This window comes from Ranitomeya variabilis, chromosome 5 (genome assembly GCF_051348905.1).
Source record: "Ranitomeya variabilis isolate aRanVar5 chromosome 5, aRanVar5.hap1, whole genome shotgun sequence".
In the NCBI taxonomy this organism is placed as follows: Eukaryota; Metazoa; Chordata; class Amphibia; order Anura; family Dendrobatidae; genus Ranitomeya; species Ranitomeya variabilis.
Window position 1 is genome coordinate 510,636,708 of NC_135236.1, and position 15,860 is coordinate 510,652,567.

At 43.8% G+C, this 15,860-nt stretch overlaps 1 protein-coding gene across 1 annotated transcript in view; it reads left to right on the plus strand.

Moving 5' to 3' along the window:
* Nucleotides 1–15,860, plus strand: part of PDE6A (phosphodiesterase 6A) — a 130,598-nt gene that overhangs the window by 13,421 nt on the left and 101,317 nt on the right. The window contains exon 4 of the mRNA XM_077261143.1: nucleotides 15,221–15,287. Coding sequence (XP_077117258.1) covers nucleotides 15,221–15,287 — 67 coding nt within the window. The remainder of the gene's footprint in view (nucleotides 1–15,220; nucleotides 15,288–15,860) is intronic.

Genomic DNA, 15,860 nt, shown 5'->3' on the forward strand with positions numbered 1-15,860 from the left:
GTTGTCGGACTTGTTTGCCCGGATTAAAGGTGCCAAGTGGTTCACCAAGATAGATCTTCGTGGTGCGTACAACCTTGTGCGCATTAAGCAAGGAGATGAATGGAAAACTGCATTTAATACGCCCGAAGGTCATTTTGAGTACTTGGTGATGCCTTTTGGGCTCTCTAATGCTCCCTCAGTGTTTCAGTCCTTTATGCATGATATTTTCCGGAAGTATCTGGATAAATTTATGATTGTTTATCTCGATGATATTCTGGTTTTCTCTGAAGATTGGGACTCACATGTGGAGCAGGTCAGGATGGTGTTTCAGGTTTTGCGTGAGAATGCCTTGTTTGTTAAAGGCTCAAAGTGTCTCTTTGGAGTACAGAAGGTTCCCTTTTTGGGGTTTATTTTTTCCCCTTCTGCTGTGGAGATGGACCCAGTCAAGGTCCGAGCTATTCATGAGTGGACTCAACCCACGTCAGTTAAGAGTCTTCAGAAGTTCTTGGGTTTTGCTAACTTCTACCGTCGTTTTATCGCTAATTTTTCTAGCGTTGTTAAACCTTTGACGGATATGACCAAGAAAGGTTCTGATGTTGCTAACTGGGCTCCTGCAGCCGTGGAGGCGTTCCAGGAGTTGAAGCGCCGGTTTACTTCGGCGCCTGTTTTGTGCCAGCCTGATGTCTCACTTCCCTTTCAGGTCGAGGTGGATGCTTCTGAGATTGGGGCAGGGGCCGTTTTGTCACAGAGAGGCCCTGGTTGCTCGGTAATGAGACTATGTGCTTTCTTCTCTAGGAAGTTTTCGCCTGCTGAGCGGAATTATGATGTTGGCAATCGGGAGTTACTGGCCATGAAGTGGGCATTTGAGGAGTGGCGTCATTGGCTCGAGGGTGCTAAGCATCGTGTGGTGGTCTTGACTGATCACAAAAATTTGATGTATCTCGACTAGTCTGCTAAACGCCTGAATCCTAGACAGGCCCGCTGGTCATTGTTTTTCTCCCGTTTTGACTTTGTGGTCTCGTATTTACCAGGTTCAAAGAATGTGAAAGCTGATGCTCTTTCAAGGAGCTTTGTGCCTGACTCTCCTGGAGTCACAGAACCTGTTGGTATTCTTAAAGAGGGAGTTATCTTGTCAGCCATTTCTCCTGATTTGCGACGTGTGTTGCAGAGATTTCAGGCTGGTAGACCTGACTCTTGTCCACCTGACAGACTGTTTGTTCCTGATAAGTGGACCAGCAGAGTCATTTCCGAGGTTCATTCCTCGGTGTTGGCAGGTCATCCGGGAATTTTTGGCACCAGAGATCTGGTGGCTAGGTCATTTTGGTGGCCTTCCTTGTCACGGGATGTACGGTCATTTGTGCAGTCCTGTGGGACTTGTGCTCGAGCTAAGCCTTGCTGTTCTCGTGCCAGCGGGTTGCTCTTGCCCTTGCCTGTCCCGAAGAGGCCTTGGACACACATTTCCATGGATTTCATTTCTGATCTCCCGGTGTCTCAGGGTATGTCTGTCATCTGGGTGGTATGTGATCGCTTTTCAAAAATGGTTCATTTGGTGCTGCCTTCCTCTTCCGATCTGGTTCCTGTGTTCCTTCAGAATGTGGTTCGTTTACACGGCATTCCTGAGAGTATTGTGTCTGACAGAGGATCCCAGTTTGTTTCCAGGTTCTGGCGATCCTTTTGTGCTAGGATGGGCATTGATTTGTCGTTCTCGTCTGCCTTTCATCCTCAGACTAATGGACAAACTGAGCGAACTAATCAGACTCTGGAGGCTTACTTGAGGTGTTTTGTTTCGGCAGATCAGGATGATTGGTTGACCTTCTTGCCGTTGGCTGAGTTTGCCCTTAATAATCGGGCTAGTTCCGCTACTTTGGTTTCGCCATTTTTCTGCAACTCTGGTTTCCATCCTCGTTTTTCCTCGGGACATGTGGAGCCTTCTGACTGCCCTGGGGTGGATTCTGTGGTGGATAGGTTGCAGCTGATCTGGAATCATGTGGTGGACAACTTAAAATTGTCACAGGAGAAGGCTCAGCGTTTTGCCAACCGCCGCCGCGGTGTGGGTCCCCGACTTCGTGTTGGGGATTTGGTGTGGCTGTCTTCTCGATTTGTTCCTATGAAGGTCTCCTCTCCTAAATTTAAGCCTCGCTTCATCGGTCCTTACAAGATATTGGAAATCCTTAATCCAGTGTCCTTTCGCTTGGATCTTCCGGTTTCGTTTGCCATTCACAACGTGTTTCAAAGGTCTTTGTTACGACGCTACGTTGTGCCTGTGGTTCCTTCTGCTGAGCCTCCTTCTCCGGTGTTGGTTGAGGGCGAGTTGGAGTACGTAGTGGAGAAGATCTTGGATTCTCGTCTCTCCAGACGGAGGCTTCAGTATTTGGTCAAGTGGAAGGGCTATGGTCAGGAGGATAATTCCTGGGTGGTTGCCTCTGATGTGCATGCGGCCGATTTAGTTCGTGCCTTTCACGCTGCTCATCCTGATCGCCCTGGTGGTCTTGGTGAGGGTTCGGTGACCCCTCCTTAAGGGGGGGTACTGTTGTGAATTAGACTTTTTGGCTCCCTCTTGTGGTTACTAGTGATATGACTCTGGGATTTTCTTCCCTCAGTTTGCACCCAGCTGGGTCGTTAGTTCAGGGGTGTTGCTATATAAACCTCCTGGAACCTTAGTCCAGTGCCTGGCATCGTTGTAATCAGACACATTCTGTTTGCTCCTATCTGCTGGTCCTGGTTCATGCAAAATTAAGCTAAGTCCTGCTTCTTTGTTTTTTGGGTTATTTGCTTGCTCTCATTTTTGTCCAGCTTGTACTAAATGTGATTCCTGACCTTGCTGGAAGCTCTAGGGGGCTGGTGTTCTCCCCCCGGGCCGTTAGACGGTTCGGGGGTTCTTGAATTTCCAGTGTGGATATTTTTGATAGGGTTTTTTGCTGACCATATAAGTTATCTTTCTATATTCTGCTATTAGCTAGTGGGCCTCTCTTTGCTAAATACCTAGCTCATTCTTATGTTTGTCTTTTCCTCTTACCTCACCGTTATTATTTGTTGGGGGCTTCTATCCAACTTTTGGGGTATTTTCTCTGGAGGCAAGAAAGGTCTTTCTTTTCCCTTCTAGGGTTAGTTAGTTCTCCGGCTGGCGCGAGACGTCTAGGATCAACGTAGCAACGTTCCCCGGCTGCTGGTATTTGTGGTGCTAGGATTAGATATATGGTCAGCCCAGTTACCACTGCCCTATGAGCTGGTTTTCTGTGTTTGCAGACTTAGCAATTATTCCTGAGACCCTCTGCCATTGGGGTCATAACAGTGGATACTCCATGCAGGGACAAGTAGAGGGAAATTTTCTGAATACAAATGACTGTAACTTGGAACACGTGATGTTTCCTTGTGGTCCTGATGCCAGCTTTGTGTCTGGAAGGAGAAGGAATACACAAGGCAATTTCTCAGTCCTGCACAGTGGTTTCTCCTATGTGGGGTCTGTTTAGAAGCTTAACAGGATAAAGTTCACAATGGGTAGTACAACTCTCCGGTCTGCGTGGGCGTGACGCTATGTCTCATACTCGGGTCCTTTGTCTTACAGTCAGCGGTGTCAGTGGTGTCAGCGATATCGGTACAAGGCTCTGATGACTGGCTCCATTTATCGCCCTCTGGCCTTCAAGTCTTAGGCCCTCTCTCATGATACTCCGTGTTAGGAGAACTTACACTGACCTCTTGCACGCTGCACGTACCCGCCGAAACTGTCAGATTACTCGCACGCTGCAGTTTCCTCAGCTTAGCCACGCCCCTCTTTTCTCAACTGCCGGGAACGGTCTGGGGCCTTAAGTTTTCCCCCCTGCAACATAGGTGACAGCCCCAACGGTTCTGGACCCGTCACAGAGGAAGCATGCCTAGCTGGGTTCTTCTTACATTCATATAAGAGAATCTGAGACTACTGTATACACATCACCATATACTTCATGTAAGAGACAACAAGACAGCCATATACATCACATAGAAAACACAGAGATTGCGGAATATACATCAAATCAAAGTCACTGAGACTGCTGTATATGCAACACATAGGAGACACAGAGATTGCTGTGTATACGTCATATAGGAGACACTGAGACTGCGGTATACATTACATAGTAGACACTGAGACTGTTGTACATACATCACATAGGAGATACACTGGGGCTGGAGTATATACATCACAGGAGATAAGGGGGGTGCAGTAAATACATCATAGAGACAGAATCTTTAAAAAATCCAGAAACTCACATTGTATTTCTTTTACATAACACATTTGCATTTTTTTGCATGAAATATGTTTTTTATACAATAAAAAACAGAACTTAATATTTGGTACAGAAATCTTTGTTTGCAATTAGAGAGGTCAGACGTTTCCTGTAGTTCTTGACCAAGTTTGCACACACTGACTGCAGCAGGGATTTTAGCACACTCCTCCATACAGATCCTCTCCAGATCTTTCAAGTTTCAGGCCTTTCGCTGGACAACATTGAGTTTCAACTCCCTCCAAAGATTTTTTATCGGGTTCAAGTCTGGTGACTGGATAGGCCACTCCAGGACCTTGAAATGCTTCTTACGGAGCCATTCTTTTGTTGCCCTGGCTGTGTGTTTCAGGTCATTGTCATACTGGAAGACCCAGCCACGACCCATCTTCAGTGTTCTTACTGAGAGAAGGAGGTTGTTGGCAAAAATCTTGCAATACATAACCTCATCCATCCTCAATTCAACTGGACAGGACATTGCAGTCGTCCTGTCCCCTTTGCAGAAAAGCACTATGAAAGTATGATGTTTCCAACACCATGCTTTACTGTTGGGACAGTGTTCTTGGTGTTGTACTTCACCTTCTTCTTCCTCCAAACACTGTGAGTGGAGTTATTACCAAAGTTCTGTTTTGGTCTCATCTGACCACAAGACCTTCTCCCATGCCTCCTCTAGACCATGCAGATGGTCAATGGTGAACTTAGGCATGTGCTAGTGTGCCCTGGAGGCCCTGCTTTCAGAAGCGATACGCGTGGGGCTCTCCCCACACTTCTTAGGTCCTGGGACTATTTTCTCCACCTGCTGACCTCCTGATGTCTGATGACTGACGCCACTCACTGGACGACTTAACTGGGTGATTTATTCCTGGCCCTTTGGCCTATTCTTGTGCCATGGGCTCGTACCTCACTGACACGCATGGGCGCATGTACCTTTAACCCCTTTCTGCCATTGGACGTACTATTCCGTCCATGTGGGGTGGGCCCTACTTACCAAGGATGGAATAGTACGTCCAGCGCAATCGGCCGCGCTCCCCCCGTGATCGCGGCCGGGTGTCAGCTGCCTATCGCAGCTGACATCCGGCACTATGTGCCAGGAGCGGTCACAGACCACCCCCGGCACATTAACCCCCGGCACACCGCGATCAAACATGATCACGGTGTGATGGCGGTACAGGGAAGCATCGCGCAGGGAGGGGGCTCCCTGCGGGCTTCCCTGAGACACCCGGAGCAACGCGATGTGATCACGTTGCTGCAAGGGTCTCTTACCTCCTATCCCTGCAGGCCCCGGATCCAAAATGGCCGCGGGGCTGCATCCGGGTCCTGCAGGGTTTACTTCTGGGTGCAGACGAGGCTCTGGCAAGCCTGCAGCACTGGAACTCAGATCGGTGATCTGACAGAGTGCTGTGAAAACTGTCAGATCAGCGATCTGTGATGTCCCCCCCTGGGACAAAGTAAAAAAGTAAAAAAAAAATTTCCACATGTGTAAAAAAAAAAAAAAAAAAAATTCCTAAATAAATAAATTAAAAAAAAAAATTATTCCCATAAATACATTTCTTTATCTAAATAAAAAAAAAATCAAACAATAAAAGTACACATGTTTAGTATCGCCGCGTCCGTAACGACCCCACCTATAAAACTGTGTCACTAGTTAACCCCTTCAGTGAACACCGTTAAAAAAAAAAAAAGAAAAACGAGGCAAAAAACAACGCTTTATTCTCATACTGCCAAACAAAAAGTGCAATAACACACGATCAAAAAGACGGATATAAATGACCATGGTACCGCTGAAAACGTCATCGTGTCCCGCAAAAAACGAGCTGCCATACACCATCATCAGCGAAAAAATAAAAAAGTTATAGTCCTCAGATTAAAGCGATGCCAAAATAATTATTTTTTCTATAAAATAGCTTTTATCATATAAAAGCGCCAAAACATAAAAAAATGATATAAATGAGGTATCGCTGTAATCGTACTGACCCAAAGAATGAAACTGCTTTATCAATTTTACCAAACGCGGAACGGTATAAACGCCTCCCCCAAAAGAATTTCATGAATAGCTGGTTTTTGGTCATTCTGCCTCAAAAAAATCGGAATAAAAAGCAATCAAAAAATCTCCCATGCCCGATCATGTTACCAATAAAAACATCAACTCGTCCCGCAAAAAACAAGACCTCACATGACTCTGTGGACTCAAATATGGAAAAATTATAGCTCTCAAAATGTGGTAATGCAAAAAATATTTTTTGCAATAAAAAGCGTCTTTCAGTGTGTGACGGCTGCCAATCATAAAAATCCGCTAAAAACCCCGCTATGAAAGTAAATCAAACCCCCCTTCAGGGTTGGGGCTAAAGTTAGGGTTAGGGTTTGGATTACATTTACGGTTGGGAATAGGGTTGGGATTAGGGTTAGGGGTGTGTCTGGGTTAGAGGTGTGATTAGGGTTACCGTTGGGATTAGGGTTAGGGGTGTGTTTGGATTAGGGTTTCAGTTATAATTGGGGGGTTTCCACTGTTTAGGCACATCAGGGGCTCTCCAAACGCGACATGGCATCCGATCTCAATTCCAGCCAATTCTGCGTTGAAAAAGTAAAACAGTGCTCCTTCCCTTCCAAGCTATCCCGTGCGCCCAAACAGGGGTTTACCCCAACATATGGGGTATCAGGGTACTCGGAACACATTGGAGAACAACTTTTGGGGTCCAATTTCTCCTGTTACCCTTGGGAAAATACAAAACTGGGGGCTAAATAATAATTTTTGTGGAAAAAAAAATATTTTTTATTTGCATGGCTCTGCGTTATAAACTGTAGTGAAACACTTGGGGGTTCAAAGCTCTCACAACACATCTAGATGAGTTCCTTAGGGGGTCTACTTTCCAAAATGGTGTCATTTGTGGGGGGTTTCTACTGTTTAGGTACATTAGGGGCTCTACAAACGCAATGTGACGCCTGCAGACCATTCCATCTAAGTCTGCATTCCAAATGGCGCTCCTTCCCTTCCGAGCCCTCCCATGTGCCCAAACGGTGGTTCCCCCCCACATATGGGGTATCAGCGTACTCAAGACAAATTGGTCAACAACTTTTGGGGTCCAATTTCTCCTGTTACCCTTGGGAACATACAAAACTGGGGGCTAAAAAATAATTTTGGGGGGAAATTTTTTTTTTTATTATTTTCACAGCTCTGCGTTATAAACTGTAGTGAAACACTTGGGGGTTCAAAGTTCTCACAACACATCTAGATAAGTTCCTTGGGGGGTCTAGTTTCCAATATTGGGTCACTTGTGGGGGGTTTCTACTGTTTAGGTACATTAGGGGCTCTGTTGTGAATTCTGCTTTTGGGTTCCCTCCGGTGGTAGTAGGTGGTAATGCAGTTGTCCCTGGGTTGCAGTCCTGGTCAGGTGTGTCTGCTGATTGCAGTTCTCACTGGGGTATTTAGGTGTGCAGGATTCATTAGTCCTTGCCAGCTGTCAATTGTTGTTGGGAGGTGTTGAACCTCTGCCTGGTTCCTCCTGCCTTTCTGCCAAATCAGCAAAGATAAGTGTCTGGTTTTTTTTTCCTGTGGCACACATGCTGTGTGCTTCACAATTCAATGCTATTCTTTGTGTTTTCTTGTCCAGCTTAGATTGTGTCAGTATTTTCTCAGTCTTGTTGGATTCTCTGGAGTGGCAGATATACATTCCATGTCTTTAGTTAGATTGTGGAACTTTTTGCATTATCTGTTGTGGATATTTTTGGAAGGGTTTTAATACTGACTGCCTAGTAATCTGTCCTATCCTTTCCTATTTAGCTAGAGTGGCCTCTTTTGCTAAATCCTGTTTTCTACCTGCGTGTGTCTATTCTTCTCCTACTCACAGTCATCATTCGTGGGGGGCTGCCTATCCTTTGGGGGTCTGCTCTGAGGCAAGATAGCATTCCTATTTCCATCTATAGGGGTATTTAGTCCTCCGGCTGTGTCGAGGTGTCTAGGGTTTGTTAGGCACACCCCACAGCTACTTCTAGTTGCGGTGTCAGTTCAGGATTTGCGGTCAGTACAGGTTCCACCGACTCCAGAGAAAGTTTTCATGCGGCTCCAAGGTCACCAGATCATAACAGGGCTCTGCAAATGCAATGTGACGCCTGCAGACCAATCCATCTAAGTCTGCATTGCAAATGATGCTCCTTCCCTTCCGAGCTCTGCCATGCGCTCAAACGGTGGTTCCCCCCCACATATCAGGTATCAGCGTGCTCAGGACAAATTGGACAATAATATATATGGTCCAATTTCTCCTGTTACCCTTGGGAAAATACAAAACTGGGGGCTAAAAAATAATTTTTGTGGAAAAAAAAATATTTTTTATTTGCATGGCTCTGCGTTATAAACTGTAGTGAAACACTTGGGGGTTCAAAGCTCTCACAACACATCTAGATGAGTTCCTTATGGGTCTACTTTCCAAAATGGTGTCATTTGTGGGGGGTTTCTACTGTTTAGGTACATTAGGGGCTCTGCAAATGCAATGTGACGCCTGCAGACCATTCCATCTAAGTCTGCATTCCAAATGGCGCTCCTTCCCTTCCGAGCCCTCCCATGCGCCCAAACAGTGGTTCCCCCCACATATGGGGTATCAGCGTACCCAAGACAAATTGGACAACAACTTTTGGGGTCCAATTTCTCCTGTTACCCTTGGGAAAATACAAAACTCGGGGCTAAAAAATAATTTTGGGAGGAAAATGTTTTTTTTTTTATTTTCACGGCTCTGCGTTATAAACTGTAGTGAAACACTTGGGGGTTCAAAGTTCTCAAAACACAACTAGATAAGTTCCTTGGGGGTCTAGTTTCCAATATTTGGTCACTTGTGGGGGGTTTCTACTGTTTAGGTACATTAGGGGCTCTGCAAACGCAATGTGACGCCTGCAGACCAATCATCTAAGTCTGCATTGCAAATGATGCTCCTTCCCTTCCGAGCTCTGCCATGCGCTCAAACGGTGGTTCCCCCCCCCCCACATATCAGGTATCAGCATACTCAGGACAAATTGGACAACAATATATAGGGTCCAATTTCTCCAGTTACCCTTGGAAAAATACAAAACTGGGGGTTAAAAAATAATTTTTGTGGAAAAAATATTTTTTATTTGCACGGCTCTGCGTTATAAACTGTAGTAAAACACTTGGGGGTTCAAAGCTCTCACAACACATCTAGATGAGTTCCTTAGGGGGTCTGCTTTCCAAAATGGTGTCACTTGTGGGGGTTTTTACAGTTTAGGTACATTAGGGGCTCTGCAAACGCAATGTGACGCCTGCAGACCATTCCATCTAATGCGCCCAAACGGTGGTTCCCCCCACATATGGGGTATCAGCGTACTCAGGACAAATTGGACAACAACTTTTGGGGTCCAATTTCTCCTGTTACCCTTGGGAAAATACAAAACTGGGGGCTAAAAAATAATTTTTGTGGGAAAAAATTTTTGTTTTATTTTTACGGCTCTGCATTATAAACTTCTGTGAAGCACTTGGTGGGTCAAAGTGCTCACCACACCTCTAGATAAGTTCCTTAGGGGGTCTACTTTCCAAAATGGTGTCACTTGTGGGGGGTTTCAATGTTTAAGCACATCAGTGGCTCTCCAAACGCAACATGGCGTCCCATCTCAATTCCTGTCAATTTTGCAGTGAAAAGTCAAACGGCGCTCCTTCCCTTCCGAGCTCTCCCATGCGCACAAACAGTGGTTTACCTCCACATATGGGGTATCAGCGTACTCAGGACAAATTGTACAACAACTTTTGGGGTCCAATTTCTTCTCTTACCCTTGGAAAAATAAAAAATTGGGGGCGAAAAGATAATTTTTGTGAAAAAATATGATTTTTTATTTTTACGGTTCTGCATTATAAACTTCTGTGAAGCACTTGGTGGGTCAAAGTGCTCACCACACCTCTAGATAAGTTCCTTAGGGGGTCTACTTTCCAAAATGGTGTCACTTGTGGGGGGTTTCAATGTTTAAGCACATCAGTGGCTCTCCAAACGCAACATGGCGTCCCATCTCAATTCCAGTCAATTTTGCATTGAAAAGTCAAATGGCGCTCCTTCGCTTTCGAGCTCTGTGATGCGCCCAAACAGTGGTTTACACCCACATATGGGGTATCGGCGTACTCAGGACAAATTGTACAACATCTTTTGGGGTCCATTTTCTCCTGTTACCCTTGGTAAAATAAAACAAATTGGAGCTGAAGTAAATTTTGTGTGAAAAAAAGTTAAATGTTAATTTTTATTTAAACATTCCAAAAATTCCTGTGAAACACCTGAAGGGTTAATAAACTTCTTGAATGTGGTTTTGAGCACCTTGAGGGGTGCAGTTTTTAGAATGGTGTCACACTTGGGTATTTTCTATCATATAGACCCCTCAAAATGACTTCAAATGAGATGTGGTCCCTAAAAAAAAATGGTGTTGTAAAAATGAGAAATTGCTGGTCAACTTTTAACCCTTATAACTCCCTAACAAAAAAAAATGTTGGTTCCAAAATGGTGCTGATGTAAAGTAGACATGTGGGAAATGTCACTGTGATTTAATTGCATAAAAATTCAAAGTTGGAAAATTGCAAAATTTTCAAAATTTTTCGCCAAATTTCCATTTTTTTCACAAATAAACGCAGGTAATATCAAAGAAATATTACCACTATCATGAAGTACAATATGTCACGAGAAAACAATGTCAGAATCACCAGGATCCTTGAAGCGTTCCAGAGTTATAACCTCATAAAGGGACAATGGTCAGAATTGTAAAAATTGGCCCGGTCCATAACGTGCAAACCACCCTTGGGGGTGAAGGGGTTAAGGCTGCCCACATTACCTAATTGGCTCTATAAATATTCATATATGCATATCTTTTGTTGTTTTGGTAGCGCTTCTTTCTATCAGTAGGCGCCCCCCCTTTTTTTGATTTGTGCTCTTTTTGGGAGAATCATATTCATCTCTTACTGCTTTGGTATAGGCTTATTGAGGCCACACAGCTAGTACTAGCCTCTTTATCCATATTGTGGCACTTATTTTCTTACTTGATTCTCTGGGGACGCCCAGAATTCACCTGTATGTTTATATATTGGTATGTTATGTTTTGCTTACATATGAATTGAGCCATGTACTACCTTTATGTGTGCAGTGATTTTGAAGATTGACTTTTTGCACCCTAGGTCGTCTTTACATACTGTTTGCTTTTTACAGCTTTAACATAATATTAGTGGTATTTGTATTCGTCTTGTCATATATTATTGTATCTGGGGTCGCTCTTACATCTCAATTTACTATGGGACCAGGGGTGTGTTAGTTGTAATTTAATGTGGTTTTATTTGTGTCTTCTGTCTTTAGTTCAATAAACTTTGTAAATTTTGTAACCTAATTGTTTTTTTTGGTGTGCGCCCTATATGCATAGCTTCTTTTTCTTACCTCTTCTACATGTCTCTCTGCTATGCTTTGAGCGGCACCCCTGACTATATTTGACATTTTTGAATAATCTTTTTTGCCCAGTTGTAGTGCTCCCTGGCCTAAACCCTCCTTCCTGAGTGTGTGGACAGGTGTCATTTATACAGGTAACGAGTTCAAACAGGTGCAATTAATACAGGCAATAAGGGCAGAGTAGGAGGGGTTCTTAAAGAAAAACGAACAGGTCTGTGAGAGACAGATTTCTTGCTAGTTGGTAGGTGACCAAATACTTATTTCATGCAAAAAATGCAATTTAATTATTTAGCCCCCTTTCTGACATTGTACGTACTATCCCGTCGAGGTGGGGTGGGCCCGTATGACCACCAATGGGATAGTACGTCCAGCGCGATTGGCGGCGCTCATGGGGAGAGCGTGGCCGATCACGGCCGGGTGTCAGCTGACTATCGCAGCTGACATCCGGCACTATGTGCCAGGAGCGGTCACGCACATTAACCTCCGGCACACTGCGATCAAACATGATCGCGGTGTGCCGCGGTACAGGGAAGCATCGCGCAGGGAGGGGGCTCCCTGCGGGCTTCCCTGAGACCCCTGGAGCAACGCGATGTGATTGCGTTGCTGCGAGGGTCTCTTACCTCCTCCTCGCTGCAGGTGCCCAGATCCAAGATGGCCGCGGCATCCGGGTCCTAAAGGGAGGGAGGTGGCTTACCAAGTGCCTGCTCAGAGCAGGCGCTTGGTAAGCCTGCAGTGCTGTAAGCTGTTACCAAGGATGGAATAGTACGTCCAGCGCAATCGGCCGCGCTCCCCCCGTGATCGCGGCCGGGTGTCAGCTGCCTATCGCAGCTGACATCCGGCACTATGTGCCAGGAGCGGTCACAGACCACCCCCGGCACATTAACCCCCGGCACACCGCGATCAAACATGATCACGGTGTGATGGCGGTACAGGGAAGCATCGCGCAGGGAGGGGGCTCCCTGCGGGCTTCCCTGAGACACCCGGAGCAACGCGATGTGATCACGTTGCTGCAAGGGTCTCTTACCTCCTATCCCTGCAGGCCCCGGATCCAAAATGGCCGCGGGGCTGCATCCGGGTCCTGCAGGGATTACTTCTGGGTGCAGACGAGGCTCTGGCAAGCCTGCAGCACTGGAACTCAGATCGGTGATCTGACAGAGTGCTGTGCAAACTGTCAGATCAGCGATCTGTGATGTCCCCCCCTGGGACAAAGTAAAAAAGCTAAAAAAAAAATTCCACATGTGTAAAAAAAAAATAAAAAAAAAATTCCTAAATAAAGAAAAAAATATATATATATTATTCCCATAAATACATTTCTTTATCTAAATAAAAACAAAACAATAAAAGTACACATGTTTAGTATTGCCACGTCCGTAACGACCCGACCTATAACACTATATCACTAGTTAACCCCTTCAGTGAACACCGTAGGGAAAAAAAAAACGAGGCAAAAAACAACGCTTTATTATCATACCACCGAACATAAAGTGGAATAAAACGCGATCAAAAAGACAGCATCATCAAAGAAAAAATAAAAAAGTTATAGTCCTCAGAATAAAGCGATGCCAAAATAATTATTTATTCTATAAAAGAGTTTTTATCGTATAAAAGCGCCAAAGCATAAAAAAAGATATAAATGAGATATCGCTGTAATCGTACTGACCCGAAGAATAAAACTGCTTTATCAATTTTACCAAACGTGGAACGGTATAATCGCCTCTCCCAAAAGAAATTCATGAATAGCAGGTTTTTGGTCATTCTGCCTCACAAAAATCGGAATAAACAGCGATCAAAAACTGTCACGTGTCCGAAAATGTTACCATTAAAAACATCAACTCGTCCCTCAAAAAACAAGACCTCACATAACTCTGTGGACCAAAATATAGAAAAATTATAGGTCTCAAAATGTGGGGACGCAAAAACTTTTTTGCTATAAAAAGCGTCTTTTAGTGTGTGACGGCTGCCAATCATAAAAATCCGCTATAAAAATGCTATAGAAATTTTCGCCAAATTTCCGCTTTTTTCACAAATAAACGCAAGTTATATCGAAGAAATTTTACCACTATCATGAAGTACAATATGTCATGAGAAAACAGTGTCAGAATCGCCAAGATCCGTTGAAGCGTTCCAGAGTTATAACCTCATAAAGGGACAGTGGTCAGAATTGTAAAAATTGGCCCGGTCATTAACGTGCAAACCACCCTTGGGGGTAAAGGGGTTAAAACTCATACAATGTGAATGTTTTGGTTTTATTTTTAGATTGTCTCTCACAGTTGAAGTGTACCTAAGATGAAAATTACATACCTCCTCCATTCTTTATAGGTGGCAAAACTTACAAAATTGGCAGTGTATTAAATACTTATTTTCCCCACTGTAGTAATGAATTCTGAGTTATTGTGGAGAGGGGCTACAAAGAGCATTTCTTGCTTTGTAGGATATGCCCTGTCCTGCATTATACGTACAACTTATTGATTTGAATGAGAATTGTAGAATACTTCCTTTCCTCTGGGATGGTGCTTTTCATGTTTCCACAAAGAATATTACTTAGGGTTCCAACAGGGTTGGTCACTTTGTGATCAGTTTATATCCAAGGGACCCTTCTAACAAGTTAAAATTGTCCAAAGCAGTGAACCCTAATAGTTTCCCACTTAATCAGAGAAAATGTGTTAGTTTCAAAGTAAGTAATGTGTAAGTCAAGGCTGTGTGATTTTACCATCGGAGAAGCAAACATCAAGGAAGATGCTATAGCGTGTGGGAATAATTATTATTAATAATAATAATTATTAACTTGTTGAGTATAAAAAGCAGCCCTGAGGAAGGTAATCCTTATGCATGTTTGTACCTATCATCAGAGAGACGTCTCACATCCCGACCTACATGTACACGTCATTGATCCTTCAACTACAGTATGCCCACACGATCACCAAAATCAGTTTGGATCAATTAAGAAGCACTGCCAGAAAAAAATATATAATTAGAAGATCAATTTTTGCTACAAAGAAACAGCTCCAGTGTCAGCTTCAGTGCTCCTGCGTTCCTCCGATGCTGCAGAAGCAAAGCTGAGTTTGCTTGCAGGATCACAGGGTGCATATTCGGGTCAGCGGTTCAGCCATGCCACTGGACTAAACTGATAGTCATTCAGGAGAGCCCTTGTCATGTAGGAAACCATGAGGCTAAGGAGAGGTGCGTTCCTGAAAGCGATCATGAGACAACCCATTTTATAAACAGTTCACTATAGTTTGCATAGAGGAAATCTATTGCTACCTGGCTTTAGAAAAATGGTTTCAAGTTATCAAAATGTAATCTTGAGTGTAAGAATCTTCATCTCATGAAGGTCTAGTTCACTCACTGTCATCGAATTAAGAAGAACCTGAAGGCTTGGCAATTCCAAACCCCACTCTCCAGATTATTAATATAGCTACCAGAAGGGTCATTCACCTGGGTAGAAGTGTTCATATTAATATATAGATTATATAAAAACAAATTAGAAATTAAACTATTTCATTACAGTTGTATTATTTGCAATTAGAGGGACACACCACAAAAGCACTACAGCTTAATATTATGTTTTAACAGGAACCCACCTGCAGATCATTGGGCTTTGGCAAGTAAACTTCCCTCCTATGTTGCAGAAAATGGTCTTGTAAGTATAATGTACATTACACAGATATCTTTAATAAATCTACTAGCAGAACAGACTAGAAATAAAATAAAGTGAGTAATTAATAAAGATCTAAAAGAGTGACACCATAAAAAAAGGTTGCCTCTAGGGGTTAAATGGTTTCTTTGGGCTTTACACTTAACAGAAAGGAGCAGATATGTGTGAGTTTACAAATGTATTCTAGTTTACAGTGCAACCAGCATGTCCATATTATTAACATAGGATTCACTTGAATTTCAAAACTTGTTCCATCATATAATTAAAGTGAACCTGCAATTCAAAAATGCTATTTACCTGTAAAGTGGTAATTTGCAGGCAAATAACATTTAAATCATATATGGCAGGCTTACAGGAACAGCGGCTACAGGGAGAAAATTAAATTATGTTCTCCCTGCAGCCGTTCACTTCCATCATTAGGGCAGAGTAAGGAGCTGTATCATTCAATGCTTACTACACAATGAGAGCACTGTCACCACTCACTCCTCCTGCATTTTGATTGATTTGTCAATCACTATGCAGGGAAATGATGAAGGCACGCACAGTATAGTGAGCGGT